Raw genomic sequence first — 24,356 nt, forward strand, 5'->3', positions numbered from 1 at the left:
TTGAAGCGCTGTCTCACCCACCTCCAGTATCGTGACTCTAATTCCATGCTTGTGTTGATTGACTTGTATATTGCAGTCTCGGTAGCGTTCCCGCGGTCTATGGATAGTCGTGAGTAGTCTAGTCATACGTATGCCTACTGGTCTATATCGGCATCACACGTGGTAGATGCATATGGGATGACAGGTTTTTCAGGGCGAGCAGTTCGTACTGTATGGTAACTGCACTGTATAAGATTCAAAGTTGCCCCTCACTTCAAACGAACAGTAGAAAGATAACCCAGACTCTATCACCTTCTCTTCATCCTTAGCAAGCCTTGCACTTATCTACGTTCCAATCTCGCTTCACGAAACACGATTCTGGCCAACTCCAAAATCAGCAGACAAGACCAACATGATTGGAAAGACTCTCTCACTCCTGGCTCTATCGGCCATCGCAGAGACATCCGGTGGCTGCCCTGCCATTTGGTCAACAATCGCATCTGACCTATCTCAATCTTTCATCGGAGCTTCTGGATGTACCGATCTCGCTCGAGGTGCCATTCGTTTCGCTTTCCATGATTCTGGTATGAGCGACACTGACGAACTGTGTGACTTTTGCTGATCAGAATTGCAGGGTCATATTCCTCCAGGACACCAGCTTATGCACCTGCTACAGGGGGTGCAGATGGATCTCTTCTTCTGAGTTCTGTGGAGATTACTCGAGATGAGAATAATGGTTTGCAACAATACTACAGCTTTTTGCGTGGAAAGTACGACGTGTACAAGTCTCAAGTCGGTGCTGCAGACTTGATACAATTCGCTGCCAGTGTGGCGATTGTTAGTTGTCCTGGAGGTCCCAGAATCCCGACTGTTTGTTGAGCAACTTCCAAAGAGTGAACGCGACGACTAACGTATACGCAGGTCATCGGTCGCAAAGACACCAGCACTCCAGCACCAGACAACCTCTTACCGCAAGCTTTTGGCCCTGGTTCGGCTCAACAAGTGTTGATCCAGCTGTTCGCAGACAAAGGCATCAGTCAGCCAGAACTTGCTGCTTTGATTGGCGCACATACGGCATCCAAAGCAGTAGCAGAGGAAGACAATGGTATCCCCTATGATGGTGAGTGTCCTCCTTACGAGTGACCAACAGCTGCTGACAGAAACATTGCAACAGGACCTCAAGACTCTACTCCAGGTCAATGGGACGTAACATACTACTCCCAAACCGACAGCCACCCAAAAGGCGTATACAGTTTTGAATCAGACATCAATCTCTCCAACCCAAACTCCACTGTGGGTCAAACATTCCAGAGTTTCGTAAATAGTCAGAGTAAGTTGTTGCATATTCTCTCCATAAGCTTGATTGTTCACGACTGACGATCTGCACAGGCAAATGGAATGCAGCTTTTGCACCTGCAATGGCTCATCTCAGCGTCCTCGGTATCCCGTGGTCTGACCAACAGAGCTTCATCGATTGCACAAGTGCTGTACCATCGGGTTCGAATGCGAGACTTATTCGTACGGCTCCTATCAACGACAGGATTAGATGATAGTCGGGTCCCGGGTAAAGAGGCGACATTTAGCTGGACAAGGCTTTTATTAGACTGCATGTTTCGAAATTTGCATTTGGCCATTCAAACTTGATGGCGGAGTCGCACAGTTGGCATTCTTTTTTTCTTGTTGTTTGGTTGGATCCCTTGTGCTGAAGAGTGCGACCGAAGAGCCACATGTGCTGACTGCGTTCATGTGTCAGCCTGCACCTATTCACACACAACCCCATCATCGTTCGAACAGCCATACACAACTCTTCCCTGACCATAGTATACTGCAAGCGAAGACATATTGTCATGATACGTTCCATTCAGTGGTGAACCAAAGACAGAGCGGCTCGGTAAAGTTACCCCTGGAAGGCGTTTGGACCCTGCAAAAGTCTCAGGCTTCACTCGACTTTTTTTCAACCAGTTTCCACTGCGAATGTCAAAAAGAGATTCCCCAACCCGCAAGAGATGTAGCTTGCCATGATAGAGGGCAAAAGGATATTGAAGATAGTGGGATTCGAACCCACGCAGTTGCCCACTAGTACCTGAAACTAGCGCCATAACCACTCGGCCATATCTCCTTCATGGAGAGATAAAGAGGCTATTGGTGATTATATTCTTAAAACCATTGGGGGGGCTAGGGACCGACATGGGGATGTTTTGGTGACTTTTTGCGCTGAGGTTGGCGACGACGAAGTCCGACCTGGGGCAGACACCAGGGCCCACAGCAAAGGGCAGTATTACGTATCTGACTGCCGTATTGGCATCTTAGAAGTGGTCTGGTACCGGCAGATGTAGTTGAAATCGATATTGAGAGAATATATCGACAAAACAGCGACGAGGTATGATGGTGGACAACGACCGTACGTATGAGGTCTCCGGAGCGTGTGCAGACATTCCAGCAATGATTGGACAATTTATGCGTTGAGTCCAGCAAATTTGCGACGAGATTCTAGAATAAGAAAGGCGATTTGAGAGCCTGAGAACCAGAAGATTGCTTATGAGAATCTGCAATGTCCAGACAAAGGTCATCGCGGTGCTAGCTACCTTTCCATGCGATTGGTCTGGGAGAAGTCGAAGAGATGGAAGAATAGCGAAGTCGAGCTCTCCCAGAGCCAGGGCCTGAGAAGGTCTGAAACGACAGCTTAGGTTCGAGGATATGGACAGGTTGACGGAAGACTGTGACACGTGTCAACTATCCTTGCGCATTATGGTACCGGTTCAGGCCACCGATCAAGTTCGCCTCAATTTCTGCAACAATGTTGAGTGTAGAAACTTGTAAGGGGTGGTGACGAGACAAGCACGTTGTGAGATCTTCAAAGAAGGAAGTCGCGAAGCACTGGGGTCGCACCGGTTTCCGCACATTCCAACATTGCTCTGCATTGAGGATCAAGACAGATTGAAATAGGCACATCTGATATCATTATGCAATAGACATGTAATTCGTTGTGATTGTTTCAGGTTTTAGCAATACACACTTCCGTCCAGACTGTCTTCCCTCTTCAACTGCTTTAGCACAACATCGAATCCATCAAAGACATGATAACATGCTCTCAACTCGTCCAACTGATCAAGACGTTTCAGAATCTCAGTCGCACTTCCACCAGCCCATAGCGTTCGTCGATCATCCTCTGTAAAGCTCGATGCCACTTTTACAATGGCGTCCACAAACATCTTGTCAGATCCCACCGCTTCTTTCACTCTGTCGCCTACAGCACCTGTGGCAAGACAGATGCTCCTGCCTATCTTCCGTAAGGCCTCCAGAGCACTCTTCTTTGAGACGAGTGAGCTTTCCCTTCCTACCTGAGTGGCAACAGTCACTATGTCATTTGCGACACTCTGCACCGCCCTGTCGGCATGTTGTCGTCGTTTTTCCGGGTTGAGGTGATGTTTGGCGTTCAGGGTATGCCAGACGCTATTGCTGTAATGTACGAAGTTGACTGTTTTCCTTGTTTCATGCGAGGCTTTTTGTGCATGTCCCAAAGCGATCTCGGAAGCAAAGGAAGGATGCTTCTGTACAGCAAGACGTAAGAGTTGACGTAGTTCGGGTGCTGATAAAGAATCTAGAGCGGCATCTAAGGAAAGCTCAGAGTGGACTACCGATAAAGTGTCATTCATTGGTGTGTCTACCCTCAAAGATACGTGAGGGGTGTGCTGGTGGTGCTTGGACGGAGGAGGCAAATCCATTGTGACTGTGAGACGTATAGATCCATAACCAGAGATGTGCGGAAGCGTCGTATTCGTTTGCATTGCTGTGTTCATCGGACAGACCGGAGCCTCGGTCATATCTGGAAGTGGCCTATAGAAGCTCGATCTACTGGAGCTCAATGGATCAAGATAAACCGGAAGTTGTGACACGGCACTATCATCCAAAGTGTTGCTAGAGCTTGTCTGAAAACTCGAACTTGCTGTCGACCACGAGTGACTGGAAGTCTGAAAGGATGTCAAGCCCGGTGAAGTACTTGATACATGGCTGCTACTGAATCCTGAAGGCGTAAAGGTCCTTGAGGTTTGGTCAGGGTCATACAACTGTGGTAGAGAACTCGATTTGTTCCAGATCACGCTTCCACCAAAGTTACTTGTTGGAGAGAATGGCGACTCCAGACGAGCGGATCCGATTGATGATTGTTGCCGAGTATGGTTATGCGGTGGCGGTGTGGGCGCAAAGGAAAGGTCAGATATCTCAAAACTGTCAATCAAGCTGTTTGTCCGTACATGCTTTGGTGAATTATACGTTGTAGACATGATTGTTGTAGAGCGATGAATGATGGAGGAAGACATCGACAAAGGTGACGAGCTGAAAGATAAGGCCTCTCATTTCTTTGGGACGCTTTAAACTGAGAAACACACTTACTCGCAATGGCTATAGCAACCACAAACTTGGCGGCGGGAGGCAGGAGTCAATGCTGGACACGGACATTTCCATGCCCTCGCGGTGTTCAGAACGCTCCTGCCTTGGGAGCAATGTTGTAGACCAACCTTGTCAAACCTCTTCTCTGCATCAATTTGACTTGGATTTCACCATCGTCCCCTTCAGCATCCCGCACGCATGGTTATGCCTCTCGATAAGGTCATGCGAGAAGGTGTGGAAGAAGATGACAAGCATCAACACAGACGATCTTGGTAGATTGACAAAAGCTTTGACCATCTTCGGCAGCTCGGATGTCAATGTCAAATGCGGTGTGAGCCCTCCTTCACCTCTTTTTCCCAGCCTCTTCTGTCGATTGAAGTCGACCCTGCAATATACCTGAACTTTTACATAGCTTCAGCTCGCTTACTGGAGTACACTCTGACCGATCATGACTCACGTTCTTGTTAGTCAATACTCGCCACATGACTCTCACACCGCATTGCTCCGGCTTTGGGTTGATACGTTTGACCATATACTGTGATAGTGAATATTCGCCAAAAGTAGTATTTATCGATGAACCTTTATGAGATCTGACGTTGTGCTGGTGTGATACACTCATGGTGTTATTCTCAACCGGCTGACTCGCAATGCCAGGATGGAACACGAGCACCGGTGCAATACGAGAGTGAACTTCTGAAACTTGCAATATCCCTTCGCTCGGCGACGTGCTTCGAAAAGTGCTCGTTCCCGAATCTAATTGGCTGACAAGCACTCTTAAAAGCACGTCGCCGAACGATGGGATGGTGGGCCATATCGACATGGTTATGCTGCAGCTTTCCTCTTCACGACGCGACTAGGATTCGAGGCAGTAACTTTGGTGACTCCCTTGGGATCAGCCATAGCTGCAATGCCACTCAACATCTGGTCAAGATCAATGTCAGAATCATCGTTGAAGACCCTCTTAGGAGCCTTAGTGGTCTTGGTCTTTTTCTTGATGATTTGTGCCGAAGGTGCTGCTTCGAATAGACTCAAGTCTACATCTTCAGCTACTGCTGATGTTTTTCGCAAGGATGTGTCTCCAGGCAGAGCACCTCCAATTTTCTGACTGTTCTTGCTGCGATTTTCAGAGCTTCTCGAATCATCCTTTGGCTCGCCATCCTCAGGAGTTGAGTTCATATCTCGTTCTTTCAGAGGTGATCTTCCTTTTGATCGTAGGGGCTTGGTGCCATCTTTGCGGGGTGTGAGGTCTGCTGGAGGAGTTGTCTTCAGTGTCGCTGACGCTGCAAGAACCTTAGGGACGCGCACTCTTCTGACTAGTTTTCGCTTTTTCGGTGATTGCGCTGTTTCTGTTGTAACTTCCCGCGTCGCCGGGGTAGGACTCGACTGTCCTTCTGTAGGCGTTACAGCATCGATATGTTCAGTCTCTTGCACTCGCTCAAGCTGATTCTCGGCTCGGCTGTTGACTTCTTTCAGCTTTTTGGTGTCTGTGGCCTTTGGCGTCTTGCTTGGTCCCTTTTCCTCCATCGGTGCTATGGATGCAGTCGTTTGACTGTCCTCTGACACGACTTGTCGCGTGGTCATAGTGATGTCCGGTTTCTGTTTTCGCACAACTCTCCTGACTGGAGCTGCCTTCTTTCGACTTCTCGGCTCTACGACTGTGTGTTGGACGTCCTGACTAGATTTAGTGGCTTTGGAAGCAGCAGGCCGCGATGCCGAGATGGCATGGAGAGAGTGATTGCTCAGCTCGTCTTCTTGACCCTTCTCTGGTATAGTCACAACAGGAGTTTCTGCCTCTTTCGTCTGGCGCTTCGCGACTTTGACCGTAGCAGGCTTCCTTATCTTCTTCTCGACTTCTGTGGGGGCTTCTTGCATCGCCTCTGATGTGGACATTGGTTGGTCGTGTTGTGCGTCGAGTTGCGGCTTGGTAGATGGTTTCTGACGTGGCTTTGGGACCAAGATGCGCTTCCGTACGACTTTTCGTTTGGTCGGCTTCGTTTGGGCCTCGGGCCGTGGCTCGTCTGGCGCTACGTTCGAAGTCGCGGTATCCACGGTCTCCTCGTTGTGTTCTTGCTTGGTGGATGTCTTCTTGGAGCGCTTCTTGAACCAAATCTCACCATCCTCCTCGTCTTCCTTGACCACTCTCTTTCTCTTGGCTGCCACATTTGCCAAAGATGGCTGATGTTCGGGGTGAGAGTCGGCTTCTATAAGGGTAGCAGTAAACGAGAGGTTGTTTGAGGTTGATGACGATTCGGAGAGCTGGATTGAACCGGCTTGGAAGATGAAACCAAAGTTTGTAGGAATAGATCGGGCACTTTTCAGGCGTATGAGCGAGTGATATCTGTCTTGTCGTGGGATTGTTTATACCCAGCTCCTCTCTGGCGCATGATGTGGCGCTCATGGCGGCCGACTTGCGTACAATCAGCATCCGAGATAGCAATCTAGAGCAGTCAGACTTACCGGTCGTAGTCATGATGCACAAATGTCGTTTGTTATCGTAAGATGATACATTAATGTCGCAACTGAGAAATGTCGGTTGTTTACAGGTGACGGAGTTAAGCTCGGGCTTTTGGCGCAACAGCTTGATCTAATTTCTGTCGCGTACCTTGGACTTCCGCTATCCAGGTCGTCTCAAAATGCCATCACCGACACTCTGGCGTAGCACATCACTGCACCCGCTGAGCCCATACGTCTGCACGAATCGCGCCTCGATATCAGCATTGCGCTATCTCTCACGGAGTGCAGTGGCTAGAAAGAGCAATTCCGAGACATTATGGGACCAACAGGCTGAAAGGATACGCGCTGGTCATAGGAAGAGTTTATTGACAATACTGGAAGAGCGTGGCTACGTCAAAGACCTGGCAGGTGATCGCAATGCTCTTGACAAGTTGCTCACCGATAAGTGCATTGGTGCGTATTCCGGCATCGACCCGACTGCTCCTTCGCTTCATCTGGGTCACCTTCTGCCGATGATGGTTCTGTTCTGGATGTACATACATGGTCACAAGGCTGTCTCCGTCATTGGAGGTGCAACTGCAAGAATTGGCGATCCCACAGGACGTCTGATCAGCCGACAAGAGATGGACAGAGACACAATTGCTTCCAATTTTATCTCGCTGCAGAGCTGTGTGCGAGCCATGTGGCAGAATGCAGAGCGATATGCTGAGAGACATGGCTACCCCAAAGAGAAGACTTGGAGTAGGAGTGTAAAGAACAATACAGTCTGGCTGAGAAAGCTCAAGATCATCGACTTCTTAACTGATGCTGGTACCGTCGCTCGAATGGGTGCTATGCTAGGTAGAGACACGTGAGTGCTAGTTGTCCTTTATTCAATCTTCTGACAGCATGCTGACTGCGGCAGTGTCAAAAATAAGATGGCCCAAGGTGATGGCATGTCCTATGCCGAATTCACCTACCCTCTGCTACAAGCCTACGATTGGTGGCATCTGTATCAATCAGGTGTTCAGGTTCAGATTGGTGGCTCCGATCAGTATGGCAACATTGTCGCAGGTATGGACCTGATCAAACACTTGACACCTAGACCATCAACCTCGCCGGAGACCAAGCAGTTGTCCGGTCCTTTCGGCTTGACAGTGCCTCTTTTGACTACTGCTGCCGGTGCCAAGTTTGGCAAGAGTGCTGGAAACGCCATCTGGCTCGATAAGACTATGACCACTCCTTTTGAGCTCTACGGTTTCCTTGTCGGCTCTGCTGATGCCGACGTGGAGCGTTATCTAAAGCTCTTCACCTTCCTCCCTCTGGACCAAATCTCGAGCGTCATGGCAGAACATCAGGCCGATCCCAGCCAACGCAAAGCTCAACATCTTCTAGCACGCGAAGTTGTCGATCTGGTTCACGGTCCTGAGGAAGCCGAAAACACGCAAAAGCGACACGGATTCTCACGCCGACCAAATTTGCAAACTCTCCAGGCCGAAGCAGAGAACAGCAAGGAAGGTCTGAACCGTCTTTACCTACCGCACAGTCTCGTACATTCAAAGGCACCAGCGCGCATCTTATACCACGCCGGCCTGGCCAAGAGCAACAGCCATGGTCTCCGCATGGTCAACTCCGGAGGTGCTTACATTGGCATTCAGTCTGAAGAAAAAGAGCCAACATCTGATGGCGAGCTCAAGTTCCGCCCCTTGAGGGGTGTGACCACTTCCATGGTCTCAGAGATGATCGCGAAGAGCAACATACTTGTCCTTCGAACAGGCAAATGGAATGTGAAGCTGATCGAAGTCATCAGGGACGACGAATATGAGCAGAAGGGTCTTAGCGCGCCTGGCTGGGAAGAATTCAAGGAGGGGAGAGACGCACCATCATCCTGATCAAGTCTATCACCCTCTCACAGTTGTAAATTATGTAAGATTATAGCAGTCAATGGTCCTGCTCGAGTCGGTATCATTCCTCGTTCCTTTTCGCTTATGGTGGTCGTGGTCGAAATATACCTATGTGTAACCCATCCACCCGATTAGAACTAAAGTGCGTTTCATGGCTATCAAAACAGCAAAAACCAAGAGCTGGGCTCGATTGGGAAAACTCCTCTCACTTTCCTTGATCTGGATCACCTAGTGTCGGACACCTGGCTGCCTGAGCTATTTAAGACATACATAACGGAAACTGGAGTGGTTTTATTACGAATCATGTGAGTAAGCCGTTACACCACACGGCGGATTGCTGTAAGAAAGAGAATTGGCCAGGTATATGACTGCTAGGATCGAGATCCTGTGTTCGACTCTGGTGATGAGCTTTTGCTCCTTTTGTACGCTTCTGCGTTATAGCCTAATGGCTGACACAGGATAGGCCATGGGTCATCTTCTGCTGATGAAAGTGGCAGAACCAGCGGTAAACTGGGTCTGTCCACTCTGAAGCACCAAACAATAATATTGCTCGGCATTTTTCTCGCTGGTGGATCTGGAAGGTGCTAGTCGATTGACTCGCAATAATGGCAACAACGACTTTCTGGTTCTAGAGACCACGGTCGAAGAAAGCGCCACCTCGGACTCTTTCCACAGCTCTGTTCCGTCCTTGAACCTCCAAACAATTCAGAACTTGCTATCCTTATTTCTTGAAATTGCGCGCTTCCGTCTTCCAGATCTGTTCGAATCAACAAGAGTGTTCAGATCAGATACGACTACCTTTTTGCCAATCCGATCTGATGAACTCGACATGGCGCCTGTCAAGATATTGAAGAGACCTCATAGCGCAGTCCAGTGTTCCAGCTGTAGACAACGTTATGATTCGATCGATTCGTTGGACCAGCACCTTGAAACATCATCGACGGCTCGCCGCATATGTCCCAAGACCAGAACTCCTACATTGATTGTTTGCGTTGATTGCGAACGCAACTTCAGCAGCACCCAAGAACTTGAAAAGCACATCCAAGACTCTTTCTCCCACAATCCAGAGCTCTCCAAGCCCACTGGTAGGTGTGTCTTTGTTGGACGACTACCCGACAACGTCTCAGAGCAAGACGTTGTCAAGACTCTTTTCAAGGGTTTCGTAGTGTAAGTAGACTGCACACTGCACACTGCACATATTCCCTCTCGCTCTTGTTTTTACTGACACAAACGTTATAGTGAGACAACGTCGATGCGCACTCATTGTCCTCACACAGACATATTCACCTTCATCAGTTTGACGACTGTCGCCGAATCCAAACGTGCTGTCAAGGAACTTCACAACAAGAAGTTTCTTGGTCAGAGAGTGATTGTCTCCCTGCAGCGCTCCAAGGAAGCTTCCGAACCTCGACCAACAGGTCACAAGGCACGCTCCTGCATCACAAGTATGGCTCCTACCAATACTATGGCCCCTCTCAAGCCTACCAGAATGGACCTTGGTAAAGAGAACATCGTTGAATCGCCTCCCATCGGTCACGCTGCACATGGCCGACCTTACTACACTCCAGCTCCGCCTCCACCTCGATCGACTCATTCTCGAGAACACACTTCCACGTCCGACTCTGCTCCTCCTGTCGCTATCAATCAACGTCATCGCGCCGCTCCGTTCGTCTCATCATCGCCTCCTTCTTCTGCCCCTGGAGCCTATGCAAGCTTTCACCCAATGCCTCCATCTGAATTTCGACCTATCAATCCTTATCTTGCTCATCACCTCCCAACTAGCTTCTTGCCAGGCGGTCTCAGTCCAACTATGCAGTATCCGTCGTCGAGCGTTCCGCAGCAGCACCTACGCCGTCATCGTGGCCGACGTAAGCAGTTTCCACCCTCGTACGACGGAGCTCCAGATTCACCTCATGCTTCACTGCCATCTACTAGCATCGGTTCGCAAATCTTGGGCCCTTCCTATGCCGTAGAAGCTGATTCCCGCGGGTTAGTACCTCCTGGTCTTTCAGTCCATTCGAGCGTTGATCCACAATTCTGCGTCGATAAAACATGGCCTACACTTGTCTCATCTGATCTTGTCCCAGAAGCTCGAGCCTGGACGTCCTTCCGGGAAGATGAGGTCGAGGATGCTTACCAGTCTCTTAAGAAGCATTGTCACAATGCTGACTGTTTGATCTCGGCTGGCTTTCACATCAACACACCTGTCATGCCTCCTATTGCTGAGATCAAAGCAAAGGTCAAGTGCATCTACTGTCATAATTCTCGTCACAGACTTGATCGCTTGATCGCAACAACAGGTGTGAGAAATTGTCCTGCCGCGAGAAATGATAAGCATAGATTTCCTGGCATCACCCACCTGACTTCGCGCTATCAGGGCTTTGACAATGCCCCTCGCTTCTCTTCGACCAACTCTGCTACCAAGCGTCGAGCTATTGCTCTCGATTGTGAGATGGCTGGCGGCAGGAACGGTGACGGATTTGTGGATCAATTGATCCAGCTGACTGCTATCGATTATCTCAGCGGCGAAGTTTTGATCTCAGCTCTGGTCAGACCTGTCTTGGATATCACACAGTGGCGCACCAACATCCATGGTGTGAGCCGCGGTGTGATGGCAAAGGCTACTCGTGATGGTACTGCTCTTCAAGACATGGTTCATGCCCGTGAGGTCTTGTTCTCCCTCATGGACCAGGACACTATTCTTGTCGGTCATGCATTGAAGCACGATCTCACCGTCCTCAAGATCGTTCACAGTCGCTGTGTGGATTCAGAGCTGCTGGCCAAGGCTGCTATCGACAGACCTGGTCAGGGCGGAACTGCCTTGAAGAAGGTGTGCGAGAGCCTCCTGGGTCTTGGTGTACAGAGACTAGCTACTCACTCATGCCTCGAAGACTCATTCGCTGCTCGAGAGACTGTCATCTACATGGTCTCACATCCCGAAGCACTCTCCAAATGGGCAAAGGCCAAGCAGGAAGTTTTTGACGAGGAAACTGCTCGCAGAGCTGCTATCAAACAGGCCAAGGAAGAAGCCATTGCCAAGGCTGCCGAAGCTGTGAGGGAGCAGAAAGAGGAAGATGCAGTTGTCCCTGTGCCTCTTATATTGGCCATGCCAGCGTTGGTTCCTACGCCTGCCAACGAAGTTCCGGACGAGTTGCTGATGTACAGAGGACCCGCTGCTGGAAAGAGACGTAAGGGAGGCTTATGGACGGATGTTCGCCGTGGAGATGAGTCGATGTGAAGAGACTTGTGGAGTGGGGCACCGAGAAGGAGAAGAGATGCTAAGGAGGAGAATGGATGATGGATTGTAATACTAGCTTAACTCCAGGGTCGCTGCTGTGCTTGACACTAAGATGGTAATGAAACTCTCTGCTCTAGATACTTTTCATGCTTCCCTTGCAAGCGTTTGAATTTTACACATGACCAAGTCTTCACGCTATAGGTACAACCCTGTTCACTGATCAATTGTGAGCAATGTGACCCTGTCTTGATCTAGAGACGAAATGCACTCGACGAGATTAGCCGACAACGCCCATGAGATCTGTTACTCTGACGTGCCAAAACTATCCATGAGGTTTACTCAGTTAAACACCATCTAGCGTGGAAACACACGAAGCAGACCTCATGTCTTGTCTTGATCTACTGAAAATGTCGTTATAAGAACAAGAATATGATCACACTAGGCTGACGACACTATTTGACAGTAAATCAATGATACAAAAGGTCTAAGAGATACGGATCAACGTTTAGGAAGTGTAAGAAAGACCGGAGACGTTGTCGTGGACCCATTATATACACAATACTGTTTTTACGAGTTGTAAATGGCATCACCCTGTCTCTCGAAACGTACCATGACATCGAATTGAAGAAAAAAGACGGATAAGCATAATGGAAGAGGACAACGTACATAGCTTCTGTACACTCAAAGCAGCAGTCATAAAGAACATTCAAAAGGTAGTAGTATAAGGGGAAAAAAAGGACCCAGAGAAGTGGTCCACCCTTTGCCACCCAACACTCCATTTGATATAACCAGAACGCCAAACCGACCGAATCCAAACCCAGAGATAGAAAGAGAAAGAGAAGCCATAGAGCAGGAAGAAATACGTCCAGCTCGATCAAGCAAGTCTATGCCCCTCGTTGTCCTCACTGCCAACATCACTACCCACATCAGTCCAACTGCCTGGGGTCAAAACACCATCAGGTTCACTCTCATCACCACTATCCACGCTCTCAACCTCTCCAAAGTCGATGAGACTCATTTCGCTAGCTGCCACACTAGCGGGCGCAGATGCAAAGTCGTCTGTTGAAGCTGTGGAGGAAGCAGAGGAGAAGGAAATGGCATCGCGTTCGAGTTCAGGCGAGGAGAAAGTGGCGGTCGTGGGAGTGTGCTGTTGAGGGAGTGGTGTTTGGGGAGAAGTGGCAGAGGCGGCGGCCTCATGTACAGGATCGTAAGGAGAAACGACCATGGGGTTGGGGATGGCTGCTGGATGACGAATAGCCATAGCTGGCGATAGAGTGTATAGCTCATCAGCATCAAAGTCAGACGCAGGTACCGAGATCGGTGGGTCTGGTGTTAGATCGATCAGCTCTTCCTTTTGTCTCGTCTTTTCCACATCTGCCAGACTGGCGGCGACTGCGGCGGCAAAGTCCATGTCGCGTTGTTCTTGCTCGAGAGCACGAGCTTGACGAGCGGCTTCCTCGCTCTCAGCCAGGCTGATTGACATGGCGCGGACCAGTTGTTCTTCGTAGCTGAGGTTGGCGGTCGCGAGCTCTGGATCGTCCTCTTCCTCCTCCTCTTGGTCGATGACGGGGATTTGTATGATCGAGGGCTCTTTTTGTGTAACGGACAGTCTGCGGACCTTGTTGACGTCTTCGATGGCAATCTTGGGAGGCACCGGAGGCTTCGGTGTTGGCGATCTTGAGTCTAACGTGCCTGACAGCTCGAACTCATCGCCAAAGGGGTTTGCATAGCGAGATCCGGTATTGAAGGCAGTCTCCAGCATGGCCACTTGAACAGGGATACCCTGAAGAGACTTTGGCTCATCAGTCGGTACAGATGGAAGCTCGAGCGTCTTTTCGTTGAAGTATCCGCTTTCCACTTGTGTGTCTTTCTCGTCCGTCTTCAAGGAGCCGTCGACATCCACGAGTTGATCAAACGTCGGTGAAGACGGTGTCTTTTCCGACAACTCCGATGTGCTCCTCCTTATCTTCTGCTTCTCCTTCAAATCGAGCATCTCTTGATTCCTCTTAGCCAGGTACTCCCTACCCAGCCGCTTCCTCTGGTCGGCTTCATCAGGACTCTGTGGGGTATGGCTCGTTCTGTTACGTCTGGTGACGGAATCATCTGTCGTCTCTGCCCCAGTAGCTCTAGCAACAGCACGCGCTGTTGCTGCAGCTTCTTCACGACTTTGTCTAGGTAGACGACCCTCGTACGCGAATGCCTCTGCCTCGCGTCGTGATTGTGGGTCGAGTTCGTCTCCAAAGGTGCGGAGAAATTCCGTTATCTTGCGTCGTTGCTCTTCCACCCATTCTTTGACTTGCGGGTTCTCATAGACGGCTATTCCGACGGCAGCAAGAATGGAGAGGGATATCAAGATGCCTAGAAGTCGTGTCAGACATGTTGCATGACTAGGGCATAAGTAATAGGGGCCATGAGGTCCTCTCAATGCTACTTCGCCGAATAGTCACTCGTGGTCAAGCAATATTAGAAGGCGAAGCACAGTTTCGCGACGAGTGGTAGCAGGAAAAAAAAAGAGTGGAAAGAAGGTAATAAACGAAAATCACATACCTTTTGCTAATGGCGCGGGCATGACGACCGATGTGTGTCGGAGTGGCAAGGAGCGACCGATTTGACTCCTTTCTAGCTTATTCGCAAAATTCACCAAAGTGAGCCTCCAGGACTGAAAGACGACACGAAATCACAGGTTTGATCTTTGAAAATTGAAAGGAACGAGACAAAGTGAAGGTCATGATGTTCGTAGGCAGCTACTTGAGACTTGAGCCGCCCACGCCTACGCCACACGAAGCTCCGCCTGCCCTTTGCTCGGATGCGGGGAGGCAAACTTACTCGACAAGGCCATGTTACATGTGAATGCCCTGTGGCTGTGCATGTGGCTGAGTCTTCTTTGTATTGCTACTACTCTTCGAGTACGTGTCTGAGACATGCCTTGTCCCTGATATATGAAGTATAGCCAACCAGTATATTCAATAGCTGGGACAGCTCTTTGAGAGTCAAGAAAATCTATAGGAAATCGCAGTCCATCATGCAAAAGTGACGCCGAGATTTGAAGACGCTAAGAGCAATACCATCAAGGTTGGTGGTCTGCGTACATCTTCCTTTGTGCCTTCTTCTCCTGAGTATCATGGCGTACACACCACAGACTCCAAGCAATGCCCATCATACTGGCGACAAGCGTGATCACGTATGCCTGCGAGTAGCAGGACTTGCCGTCATTGCAAATGTTGTGATGAGAGTCTGCCGACCCTGAGTGACTATCCAAAATCGCGCCATATGCAATGTTGAAAATATTGCCAGAAATCACTGGCGACATCGTCATCGCACCCCAATTGATGCCGAGTCCTGTTGCGCCAAAAGCGTCGGCGACCAGAGCAGGGAACACTCCAAACAGGGCACCGTATCCAAGCCCGGTGACGCTGGAGAGTAGATATAGGTGGGTTGGGTTCTCAATCGTAAGACCAAAGACTTGTGCGACAGTGAAAATCAGAGATGAGGCGACCAATGACCAGTAACGAGACGAGTGCAGACGTTTGACCACAAAGTCAGATCCGATTCCAGATGAAAGTCTGCCGATGAATGATCCGATCGAGAGAATGCCAACATGCATTAGTTGACGTGACTGAATGAAGTCGTGACTTGCATTCTCGTCATAATGGTGCCATAGCGTTTTTGCCTATATACTCTGTTAGCATCTGGCCGTCGCGTTCTAACCATTAATGTTCTCACGTTATTTCCGATATTGCTGATAACATGTCAGCGATAGCACACAAAGTCGAGGTAGAAGGCAACATACTTGATGGTCATCAAACCAACTCCACATAACAAGCCAAGAAGAATGAACAAGTTCCAAAATGACGGACTCTTTGCGAGTGCCCACCCTGTGATATCTTTCTTGTGTGAGCCTAGCGTTTGAGATGTCTGTGACTCGTCCGCAGGGACTTCTCCAGCACGGGAGAGAAGTGGTGAAGTCTCATCTGATTGGGCATTTTGAGTGCCTGGAGACATGAGCTGGGTGCTTTCTTACGGTTGTAGCGCAAGAGTAAAGCATGGGAAGAACGGACATTGGGAGTGAGAAGATGGAAACTTACTGGGTTCACCAGGGAGGCTTGATCTGCTTCCATCTCTGCTATGATGGGCAGATTGCAAGTCGTGCGAGTTCTTCCGGATGCGAGCAGGACGACCTTCATCCTCGGTTGGCACAGCTTGATAGGGCGAAGCCGGGGGCATGAGTTTCATGAAGAAGCTTCCAACAAAAACCATGATAAAGGTGCCGATGGCCAGCATCAGTAGGTAGTCTCCAGTATCATTAGGAAAAGCGAAGCTGCCAATGAGCGTAAAAACAAAGGCACTCAGGCCAAAGCCGCTCAAGGGGAATGCAGTAGCCGTGCCTCTGTGATGCGGCCAGTTTGTCGCTGAGACCTTAATGGAGCCTGCAAAAGCACAGCAACTTCCCATACCTGTTAAGAAGCCGAAGAAACAAAGAGCAGGGAAGCTCATGGACCCCGGACCCTTTTGGTAGGCAGAGTATAGGGGAAAGTAGCCGCAAGCCAGTGAAAAGGCGCCGATTAGAACAGCCCATCTAGGGCCCTTTGTGTCGATCAAGATGCCAAAGGGGATTCCCGAGGCGTACATGCCAATGTTGCCAGCGCTGCCCTAGTATTACTCAGTCGCAGCTCTTGCTTCATGAGCGGAACGGTTGCTCACGATAAGGTTGCTTTGCGTAGCGGATAGTTTCATGCGCTCAGCGTATTGAGGAGCCCATGCTGAATATGCGTACTGGTTGACAGATCAGAAAGAGAAGAGAAACCGAGGTCGCGTACTAACATTCGTTCCACTGTAGAGAGTCAGATAGGGGGCCTTCGAGGAACGATTGTTCAAGGAGAGATGCGGTAACAAACATACCAGGCAAGAGCTATACCAGTGGCAGCGACGACGGAGATGATTCGCGACTTGTAGTGCGCGTTCTCGTCGCGATCCTGCATGGCGCCTAGTAATGAGAAGAGAATAAGGAGAGTAGTCGAGGAACAAAGTATTGCAATTGAACCATGTACCGAGGTTCGCGGTATAGATAACGAGGATGGTTTGGTGCGAGTACGGGGTCGAGTATGTTCGCGGGGATGTGGTCAATCAATGGCGGAGGAAATGGAGTGAGAGAAGGAAAGGCAGAACAGCGATAGCGTGCACTCGACCAGCACACACTCCAGGGATGGAAGGAGGGACGCAGGCCTATCGCGGCCTCCCCAAAGGGCAATCGCCAATCTACGATCGGCCTCGTCATTGCGGCCGGCCACTCGGCATTCTTCCCCGTAGCCAAGCCGTTTGAGAACCCCAGACCGCGACGACGTGCAGGCAGTCGCGACCCACTTCGTCCACCTGCGAATCGACACCCACGACGGCACGACTGGTCTACGTACAGACATTTCAACATCGGATAATCGCTCGCCATGGGAGCTCTATTGTCGCTGCCACTGTTGGCCATCCCCTCGGTGGGATCTGTGAGCCTTCCCTCGACCACCCCTCAGCTTTGCGCCACCGCTCAGGCTAACATGGCATACAGCTCATGACCTTCGCCGCCAGTTGCTGTGGAGCGGCCACATGCTCGGCCGTCTGCAGTGCTGCTGGCAAGTGCAACAACAGCATGGCCACTCGCATCGCCTACGCCGTCATTCTGCTGCTCAACTCGCTCCTGTCCTGGATCATGCTCACCGACTGGGCCGTCAAGAAACTCCAAAAGGTCTTGCTCGACTTCGCCACCATCTCCTGCAACGGCAAGGCCTGCTATGGCTTCACTGCTGTTCATCGTATCAATTTCGCTCTCGGCTTCTTCCACTTCGTCATGGCTCTGCTACTCATCGGCGTCAAGAACACACGCGACAAGAGATCCGCCGTCCAGAACGGTTTCTGGGGGCCTAAGCTGATCGCTTGGCTTGCTCTTATTGTCATCTCATTCTTGATCCCTGATGGCTTCTTCATTGTTTGGGGCAACTATGTCGCTCTCGTCGGCGCCGTTCTATTCCTTCTGCTAGGCCTAATTCTCCTGGTCGATCTGGCGCATAGTTGGGCCGAGTACTGCCTGGAGAAGGTCGAGAACACAGACTCTCAATTCTGGAAGTCGCTTCTGATCGGCTCGACTCTGACAATGTACCTTGGATCCATCGTCATGACAATCATCATGTACATCTTCTTCGCTGGCTCTGGGTGCTCCATGAACCAGGCTGCCATCACCGTCAACTTGATCTGCTTGTTGATCATCTCGGTCATCAGTGTTCATCCCATGATTCAGGACTCGAACCCTCGCGCTGGTCTGGCTCAAGCTGCCTTGGTTTGTGTTTACTGCACCTACCTCACCTTGTCTGCTGTCGCCATGGAACCCGATGATCACCAATGCAACCCCTTGATCCGCGCTCGTGGTGCTCGTAGAACTACTGTCATCATGGGTGCTGTTCTCACCTTCCTGACTGTTGCTTACACCACTACACGTGCCGCTACCTATGGCCTGGCTATGGGCACCGGAAAGCCCGGTGGCTACCATCAAGTTGGTGAGGGCGACCACGAACACGGTCTGGTCGCCACACAGCCGTCGTCTCGTCGTGAGATGCGCGCCGAAGCTCTCCGCGCAGCTGTTGCATCCGGCTCTCTCCCTGCATCGGCTCTGGACGACTCTGACGACGACAGCGATGACGACGACGAGTACCCAGGCGCCCACCCTCGTGATGACGAAAAGAACGCCACCCAGTACAACTACTCATTGTTCCACGTCATCTTCCTGCTTTCCACAGCATGGGTTGCAACACTGCTGACCCAGAATGTCGGAGGCGATTCACTGATCGAAAAGGGAGACTTTGTTCCCGTGGGACGTACATACTGGGCGTCGTGGGTCAAGATTGTCAGCTCATGGGTGTGCTACGGCATGTTTGGTTGGACACTGGTGGCGCCTGTCGTGCTCCCCGAACGCTTCGATTACTAGGTGGTGCAGTGAGATTGAAGAAGATACCCCCTCTACTATTTTTAACACAAATGAGTTTTATTGCCATCAAAGTTTTTACTATGTTTTTTGACTTGTCGTTTTGATTAAGATGTTTCATTCTGATTTGTTTGCCAGTTTTGATTTTCGATTCGTGATCATGAGTTGTTTGTTGTGTCTCCTGCACTCTTGTCGCATCCTCCCAAGTCGTTTGCATGGGCCGAGAGCGAAGAGTCTGCTTGCGACTTCCTTGGCCATCTTCGAGGATGTGGGAATCTTTCTGCAAAAGATGTCGTTTTGTCCCTCTTCTTCTTGTGCTTGTTCCGTGCATGACAACTCACCTCAGTGGTTCCCAAAAAGAAGAGACTGTCCAAAAGTGTGATGAGAAGAACTTCTTGGAGGGGTGCAGTCTCGAGATGTGGGTGTCGAGTTGCGGTAAGGAGTGTTCGAGGACCAGGAGGTGCTTGGAGAAGCAGGACAAAAGAGAGGGAGAGAGAGAGAGAGCTGCGAGATAGCCGAAGAGCCAGTGCCTGCACATGTCGTAGCAGCACTTCCAGCCTTGCCAGTCCCACCTTGTCTTTCTCCCTCTAGTATCTGTACCTAGTCGAGTAATCCTTGGGACTAACCACCAAACCCCTGCCCTTCTTAGCACCCCTGTAAATAGTCTCGATAATGTCAATCAACTCCTGCTTATCTTCCAAGACCCAATTCAACTTGTTATTATTACCCGTTCCAAAATCACACATCATGTGCTTGTTGCGAAAGAAGAACATGATGGTCATTGGATCGTAGAGTTCGTACATTTGGTTGAAATCGGGGACTTGGTCGAGGTCGCAGACGTAGACGACGGCAAAGTTTTTGACGCGGTCGGCGATGCGGTAGAGGACTTCGTCTTGGCGCATGCAGTCTTTGTCCCAGTCGCGGCCGAAGCGGATTACGACGAGGCGGTCTTCTTCCGACATGATGGCTTGGTCGACGTGCCAGCCGCTGGAGAGATGGGGGAGGACGACGGATCCCATGGTGGCGATGGGATGGGATGGGATAAAATGGGTGAGAGGGTTGTGGTTGGTGGTGTGGTTGTGGTGCGGTCGTTGGTGGTAGAAGAAGAAGAGTTGGTGTAAGCGGCGGACTTGCGACGGTTTGATGCGCTCGTGCAGGTCGGAGTGCGCAGTCGGTGGGGAGGATGGTGTTGGATGATCGTAAGTGGAAAACGAGGAGGAGTCGGTTCCGAGTGTTGATGGGGCCGAGTGAGAGTGGCTGCCTGGTGGAGTGAGATGGTGTCGATGCACGTGGAAGAAAGCAGAATGACGATTTCTATACCAAGACAAACGCTCGATTCTCAAACCACCAAGGTCTTTGACTGGACCTTATTTTTCACACCGCCCGTTCAAACAAAGACACATAAGAAAATAGTGCAAAAACGAGTTGCAGACAAACATCCAGTTTGCTCAATCTCAAGCTCATTGGTATATATAATACAATAGTAAAATATGCTTTTCGCTTCGAGCAATTGCGCGTTGCAAATCACTACTCGTTGTCGACCTCCTCGACACTAGCAGGCATGATGCGCTGCTTGGCTTGACCCTCTGTGGCTTGCGCTCCCGAAGCACTCGTGCCCTCAGCAGACTGCATGATGGGAGCAGAGATGTCTTCCTTGTGCACATGTCCCTCGTGTCCGTGTCCGTGTCCGTGTCCATCATCCATGATTTCCTGCACTCTCTCACCAATGTCAGCGAGCTTCTCACCTCCGGCTTTCGCGAGGCGCTTAGCCTCTCTCTTTGCCTTCTTTAGATCCTTCTTCATCTTCTTGTCGTCTGCAGTCTCTTGCCAGCCCCACAGTGGGCGGAACGAATCAAAGAACCCGACGTCTTCGAAGAGGTTGGGGTAAAGCCAAAGACCAGGAGGTACGGTGAACATGGTGACGAGGAAGAGAATCAGTCGGAAGATGGCCATGGCGAAGAAAAGACCCAACAGACCCAGACAGGCCATAGATAGATACCACACTCCGATGCGCAACTTGTAGGGCCAGATGGGAAAGAAGACGACGGCCAGGATCAAGGCGAGTGCGCCGACAGCGTACAGCTTGGTCTTCCACTGAGAACCCTCGTACAGCCAGACGTAGTGGAACTCGTCCCGCGCCTCTTGCTGCTGTTCAACCTTGACGTTCCATAGACCCTTGACGCGCTTCTTCTTTTGCTGCTCTGCTGGCTGTTCGATCTTGGACACGCGGAGGGCGAGGAGAGAAAGCGGGAGCAGCTTGAATGTGTTCTCGGCACTGGCACGATCGGTGACGGGAGGAAGGAGAGGGTTCTTTGAGCGAGCCTTTTCGTAGGCGGGAGACTCGAGAGCGCGAATCGCACGCTTGACCTTGAACATCTCCTTGCGCTTCTCCTGGAAGACGCAAGTGCGAACCTTGAGGTCCTGACTCTGGAGGAAGTTGGCGACGGCGATGGCCTCGGGCTTGGGAGGGCCAGGTGTAATGGGCTGTTGCTGCTGCTGTTGCTGTTGCTGCTGCATTTGCTGTTGTTGTTGCATCTGTTGTTGACGCATTTGCTGTTGCTGCATGTGCTGGCGCATGGCCTGGGCCTTCAGTTGTTCGATGTATTGCGGCACTGGCATGCCTGCCTTTTGCGCCTCGATGACCAGTTGGCGCTGCATGTTTTGGATTTGCTCAGGAGTGGGCTGCTCGCCAGGCTTGACTCCGGCGGGCATCAGGTTGATGTTCATCTGTTGCTGACCAGGTTGGCCAGGCTGCATCTGACCTTCCTGCTGTTCCTGCTGCTGCTGCTGCTGCTGCTGCGGTGGTGACTGAAGTGGCGCCGACATGTTGGAAGAGTAGTTGAGAGGCCAGCTGATGTTTGTCTAGTCTCGCTTCACGCGTGTCTGTGCAAAGAGTTGACAGAAAGTGGATTTACAAGATTCATAGAAAGTCCGGCTTCTGACTCCTTCGACTTCCTCTGGCTCCGTGTCATCAGCGACATCTGAGACGCTTCACCCGCCAGCCAGCTCACTCCCGCAGTCCGTGCACCACTCTTCCTCGTTCGGTTACAGCCGCACTTTCGTTGCTTGGCGCACCTTTGCATTTTCTTCGATAGCTGCGCACACGAACTTCTTCCCTTTTCCTCTTTGCGACGATCAACAACGACGACAATATACCCTCAGGGCCCCCTTCAATTTTTTCAAAAGAGACCGACTACCTTACGTACTAGCCATGCGTAAGTATCGTCCTTTTGAACTGGCAGCTGCAAGAGCGCCTGGCTGATGTAAAAATGCAGCTCCCAAGATGGACCCCAACGAGATCAAGGTGATCCACCTTCGCGCCACTGGTGGTGAAGTTGGTGCCTCATCTGCTCTCGCTCCCAAGATCGGTCCTCTCGGTCTCTCGCCCAAGAAGGTCGGTGAAGATATCGCCAAGGCCACCGGCGACTGGAAGGGTCTTCGCGTCACCGTGAAGCTCACCATCCAAAACCGTCAAGCCGCTGTCTCGGTCGTCCCCTCCGCCTCTTCGCTCGTCATCAAGGCCCTCAAGGAGCCTCCTCGTGACCGCAAGAAGGAGAAGAACATCAAGCACACCAAGTCGGTCCCTCTTGATGAGATCATCAGCATTGCCCGCACCATGCGCTTCAAGTCCATGGCCAAGGACCTCAAGGGTACCGTCAAGGAGATCCTCGGTACTGCCTTCTCCACCGGCTGCCAGGTCGATGGCCGCAGCCCCAAGGACGTCTCCGACGACATCGAGTCCGGCGAGATCGAGAGTGAGTTGCCCTAACTATCCAACAAACACTTGGTTCCCATACTAACAAAATCCGCAGTTCCTGAGGAGTAAACTGTCTACTATGTAGCACTCTAACGGATACCCCTTTCACGCTCAAAAGTTCTGAGCTTTTTCTTCAGTGATGATACCCAACGATTTTTCTCTTCTTCTCCCCATGGTGCCTGTGCCTTCTGTCTCTCGATCCCATCCTCTCAGTTTGCCAACACTCTGGACTCTACCCATATTTGCCGTGGTTTAGCCCTATTTTGGTGCAAACAAGATGTATCTTGTCCTACTACTCACCGGGATGCCTCCTCTTCGGAGCGTGGGCATGCTGGTCCATGTTTAAGGTCAATATCTCTTCGCTTGTACATGTCCTAGCATAGCACAATCAAGTTTCATGCAGTCATGCTACCTTCAATCACCTTGCAGCGATCTCCGGTGCGTAATAACACTGTGGGCTGCGCCCTGCGCCTCATGTATACGTCCCTCCGCGGCTACGTGCGAGAGCTCCTCTTTGTGTCTCAGACATCCGTCTGTATTTCCGAGTCACGGCATCGTTGCTCAAGGAAAAGTTGTCGGATCACCAGTCGCTCGGACTTGGACGAAGTATTAATATGCGGCCCAAGGAGAGCGTGGCTACTTCTGTTGGTATGACCCGTCTGCACGACGTAAAGTTCACAAAGCACCGGCGTCAGGGATCATGCGTGATCATGCAAGCCACACAGGCTCTAGTCTCGTCTATCAACCTCACTTCAACCAAGCAGATCAAGTTACATGGCCCAACCATATGATCTCTGACGCTGACAGGATGAGGACGTCTAGTTTGAAACATGCCAGCTTAACGCAATGAAGCGATTCGAAACATGACTTGGTCAACGGAGTGGTCGATTCGTCCAGCAGCAAAGAGATTCGCGATGGTCCACGGAGCCTTGAATCAATGCAAGTGCCACACACGGGCCGTTTTTGTTGGTTTGGCGCATCCCACGCCGATCGCAAGCCCTGGAGGCTCTGATTCGTGCCTCTCTCCATACAAAGACTCCACTTGCAGTCGTATCTAAGAATTGCACATGCCCGCTCCCTGCCGAGCATGCGGCCGCCGCGTTGCTTCCTTCCTTCATTCGTTTGTTTTTAAAGAAAGATTGCCAGCCCGTTGCGAGGCGCCGTCCCATTCTTGCTCCTCTCCTTTTTCGTTGAAAGTCCGACCAGCAGGAAACAAGCGCTGCAGGTTATCTGGCTGCATCGACAGGCGGCGAGCAGCAGTCATCCCTCGACCTTTGGTTCCGAACCACTCCCATCCACCTCTGTCTTGCGTGACATATCTGCACTCCTTCCCGCGTCTCTGTTACATGGTCCCCGTCGCTTGCCCGCATACATAATCTGCAGTTGTCCTCATATGGGGATCGTTGCCCTTTCCTCTCTCCTGGGTCCTTTTGAATCCGGTCTGCAGGCTCCGAGTCGTCTTTCAGCCCTTGCATCCACAGTATAATTCACGCTTTCTGCCGCCCTCCACTCTCTCGGATCGTCTTTCTTTCACGTCTGCATGCCGTGTCTTGGCTTAAGTAATTCTCGCGCTGTTACAAGAGTTATTGTTGGGACGTTGGTCAGAAGCCTCTCTGTATTCGTGTACATGAATGGCAATGTCGTGCCTTAACTTGAACACATTTCGCAAAGGCATAGGCACAGGTGCACTTCGGC

At 50.8% G+C, this 24,356-nt stretch overlaps 12 protein-coding genes across 12 annotated transcripts; 5 read left to right on the plus strand and 7 right to left on the minus strand.

Annotated features, from left to right (window-relative positions):
• The first annotated feature begins 175 nt into the window (after positions 1 to 175).
• Positions 176 to 1,635, plus strand: AUEXF2481DRAFT_77746 (class II peroxidase). The gene is made up of 5 exons (XM_013490996.1): positions 176 to 563; positions 614 to 849; positions 901 to 1,099; positions 1,154 to 1,309; positions 1,369 to 1,635. The coding sequence occupies exons 1-5, from the start codon at positions 392 to 394 to the stop codon at positions 1,527 to 1,529; spliced, it is 924 nt and encodes a 307-aa protein (XP_013346450.1). The 5' UTR covers positions 176 to 391; the 3' UTR covers positions 1,530 to 1,635.
• A 608-nt stretch (positions 1,636 to 2,243) lies between these two features.
• AUEXF2481DRAFT_37376 (uncharacterized protein) lies at positions 2,244 to 2,778 on the minus strand. The gene has a single exon (XM_013490870.1). It carries the CDS (start codon positions 2,547 to 2,549, stop codon positions 2,286 to 2,288), a length of 264 nt encoding a protein of 87 aa, XP_013346324.1. The 5' UTR covers positions 2,550 to 2,778; the 3' UTR covers positions 2,244 to 2,285.
• Positions 2,779 to 2,981: 203 nt separating this feature from the next.
• AUEXF2481DRAFT_2753 (uncharacterized protein) lies at positions 2,982 to 3,704 on the minus strand (the record flags this gene model as incomplete). The annotated part of the gene is made up of 1 exon (XM_013490692.1): positions 2,982 to 3,704. The coding sequence occupies one exon, from the start codon at positions 3,702 to 3,704 to the stop codon at positions 2,982 to 2,984; it is 723 nt and encodes a 240-aa protein (XP_013346146.1).
• A 1,486-nt stretch (positions 3,705 to 5,190) lies between these two features.
• AUEXF2481DRAFT_86739 (uncharacterized protein) lies at positions 5,191 to 6,853 on the minus strand (the record flags this gene model as incomplete). Its single annotated transcript, XM_013491012.1, has 3 exons — positions 6,826 to 6,853; positions 6,733 to 6,775; positions 5,191 to 6,710 (listed from the first exon to the last, which is right to left on the minus strand). Exons 2-3 carry the CDS (start codon positions 6,764 to 6,766, stop codon positions 5,191 to 5,193), a joined length of 1,554 nt encoding a protein of 517 aa, XP_013346466.1. The 5' UTR covers positions 6,767 to 6,775; positions 6,826 to 6,853.
• A 148-nt stretch (positions 6,854 to 7,001) lies between these two features.
• AUEXF2481DRAFT_63237 (uncharacterized protein) lies at positions 7,002 to 8,693 on the plus strand (the record flags this gene model as incomplete). The annotated part of the gene is made up of 2 exons (XM_013490965.1): positions 7,002 to 7,672; positions 7,727 to 8,693. 2 exons carry the CDS (start codon positions 7,002 to 7,004, stop codon positions 8,691 to 8,693), a joined length of 1,638 nt encoding a protein of 545 aa, XP_013346419.1.
• An 841-nt stretch (positions 8,694 to 9,534) lies between these two features.
• AUEXF2481DRAFT_2756 (uncharacterized protein) lies at positions 9,535 to 11,943 on the plus strand (the record flags this gene model as incomplete). Its single annotated transcript, XM_013490693.1, has 2 exons — positions 9,535 to 9,872; positions 9,945 to 11,943. 2 exons carry the CDS (start codon positions 9,535 to 9,537, stop codon positions 11,941 to 11,943), a joined length of 2,337 nt encoding a protein of 778 aa, XP_013346147.1.
• An 874-nt stretch (positions 11,944 to 12,817) lies between these two features.
• On the minus strand, positions 12,818 to 14,512 carry AUEXF2481DRAFT_27184 (uncharacterized protein; the record flags this gene model as incomplete). The annotated part of the gene is made up of 2 exons (XM_013490797.1): positions 12,818 to 14,301; positions 14,491 to 14,512. The coding sequence occupies 2 exons, from the start codon at positions 14,510 to 14,512 to the stop codon at positions 12,818 to 12,820; spliced, it is 1,506 nt and encodes a 501-aa protein (XP_013346251.1).
• A 498-nt stretch (positions 14,513 to 15,010) lies between these two features.
• Positions 15,011 to 16,922, minus strand: AUEXF2481DRAFT_2758 (uncharacterized protein; the record flags this gene model as incomplete). The annotated part of the gene is made up of 7 exons (XM_013490694.1): positions 15,011 to 15,613; positions 15,667 to 15,682; positions 15,734 to 15,935; positions 16,029 to 16,593; positions 16,645 to 16,716; positions 16,765 to 16,774; positions 16,843 to 16,922. The coding sequence occupies 7 exons, from the start codon at positions 16,920 to 16,922 to the stop codon at positions 15,011 to 15,013; spliced, it is 1,548 nt and encodes a 515-aa protein (XP_013346148.1).
• Positions 16,923 to 17,300: 378 nt separating this feature from the next.
• Positions 17,301 to 19,152, plus strand: AUEXF2481DRAFT_95498 (uncharacterized protein). The gene is made up of 2 exons (XM_013491020.1): positions 17,301 to 17,435; positions 17,498 to 19,152. The coding sequence occupies exons 1-2, from the start codon at positions 17,385 to 17,387 to the stop codon at positions 18,905 to 18,907; spliced, it is 1,461 nt and encodes a 486-aa protein (XP_013346474.1). The 5' UTR covers positions 17,301 to 17,384; the 3' UTR covers positions 18,908 to 19,152.
• A 339-nt stretch (positions 19,153 to 19,491) lies between these two features.
• On the minus strand, positions 19,492 to 19,923 carry AUEXF2481DRAFT_46228 (uncharacterized protein; the record flags this gene model as incomplete). Its single annotated transcript, XM_013490925.1, has 1 exon — positions 19,492 to 19,923. One exon carries the CDS (start codon positions 19,921 to 19,923, stop codon positions 19,492 to 19,494), a length of 432 nt encoding a protein of 143 aa, XP_013346379.1.
• A 508-nt stretch (positions 19,924 to 20,431) lies between these two features.
• AUEXF2481DRAFT_27188 (uncharacterized protein) lies at positions 20,432 to 21,730 on the minus strand (the record flags this gene model as incomplete). Its single annotated transcript, XM_013490798.1, has 1 exon — positions 20,432 to 21,730. One exon carries the CDS (start codon positions 21,728 to 21,730, stop codon positions 20,432 to 20,434), a length of 1,299 nt encoding a protein of 432 aa, XP_013346252.1.
• A 457-nt stretch (positions 21,731 to 22,187) lies between these two features.
• On the plus strand, positions 22,188 to 22,730 carry AUEXF2481DRAFT_2761 (uncharacterized protein; the record flags this gene model as incomplete). Its single annotated transcript, XM_013490695.1, has 2 exons — positions 22,188 to 22,659; positions 22,717 to 22,730. 2 exons carry the CDS (start codon positions 22,188 to 22,190, stop codon positions 22,728 to 22,730), a joined length of 486 nt encoding a protein of 161 aa, XP_013346149.1.
• Between the last annotated feature and the right edge of the window lie 1,626 nt (positions 22,731 to 24,356).

This window comes from Aureobasidium subglaciale (genome assembly GCF_000721755.1).
Source record: "Aureobasidium subglaciale EXF-2481 unplaced genomic scaffold scaffold_4, whole genome shotgun sequence".
In the NCBI taxonomy this organism is placed as follows: domain Eukaryota; kingdom Fungi; phylum Ascomycota; class Dothideomycetes; order Dothideales; family Saccotheciaceae; genus Aureobasidium; species Aureobasidium subglaciale.

Bases quoted from the DNA above. Each gene is read 5' to 3' on its own strand.
- AUEXF2481DRAFT_95498 (XM_013491020.1), top strand. From the start codon at position 17,385: ATGGGAGCTCTATTGTCGCTGCCACTGTTGGCCATCCCCTCGGTGGGA. The intron at 17,436-17,497 runs GTGAGCCTTCCC...CATGGCATACAG, and splicing joins CCATCCCCTCGGTGGGATCT to CTCATGACCTTCGCCGCCAG.
- AUEXF2481DRAFT_37376 (XM_013490870.1), bottom strand. From the start codon at position 2,549: ATGACCTTTGTCTGGACATTGCAGATTCTCATAAGCAATCTTCTGGTT.
- AUEXF2481DRAFT_77746 (XM_013490996.1), top strand. From the start codon at position 392: ATGATTGGAAAGACTCTCTCACTCCTGGCTCTATCGGCCATCGCAGAG. The intron at 564-613 runs GTATGAGCGACA...TCAGAATTGCAG, and splicing joins TTTCGCTTTCCATGATTCTG to GGTCATATTCCTCCAGGACA. The intron at 1,100-1,153 runs GTGAGTGTCCTC...ACATTGCAACAG, and splicing joins CAATGGTATCCCCTATGATG to GACCTCAAGACTCTACTCCA.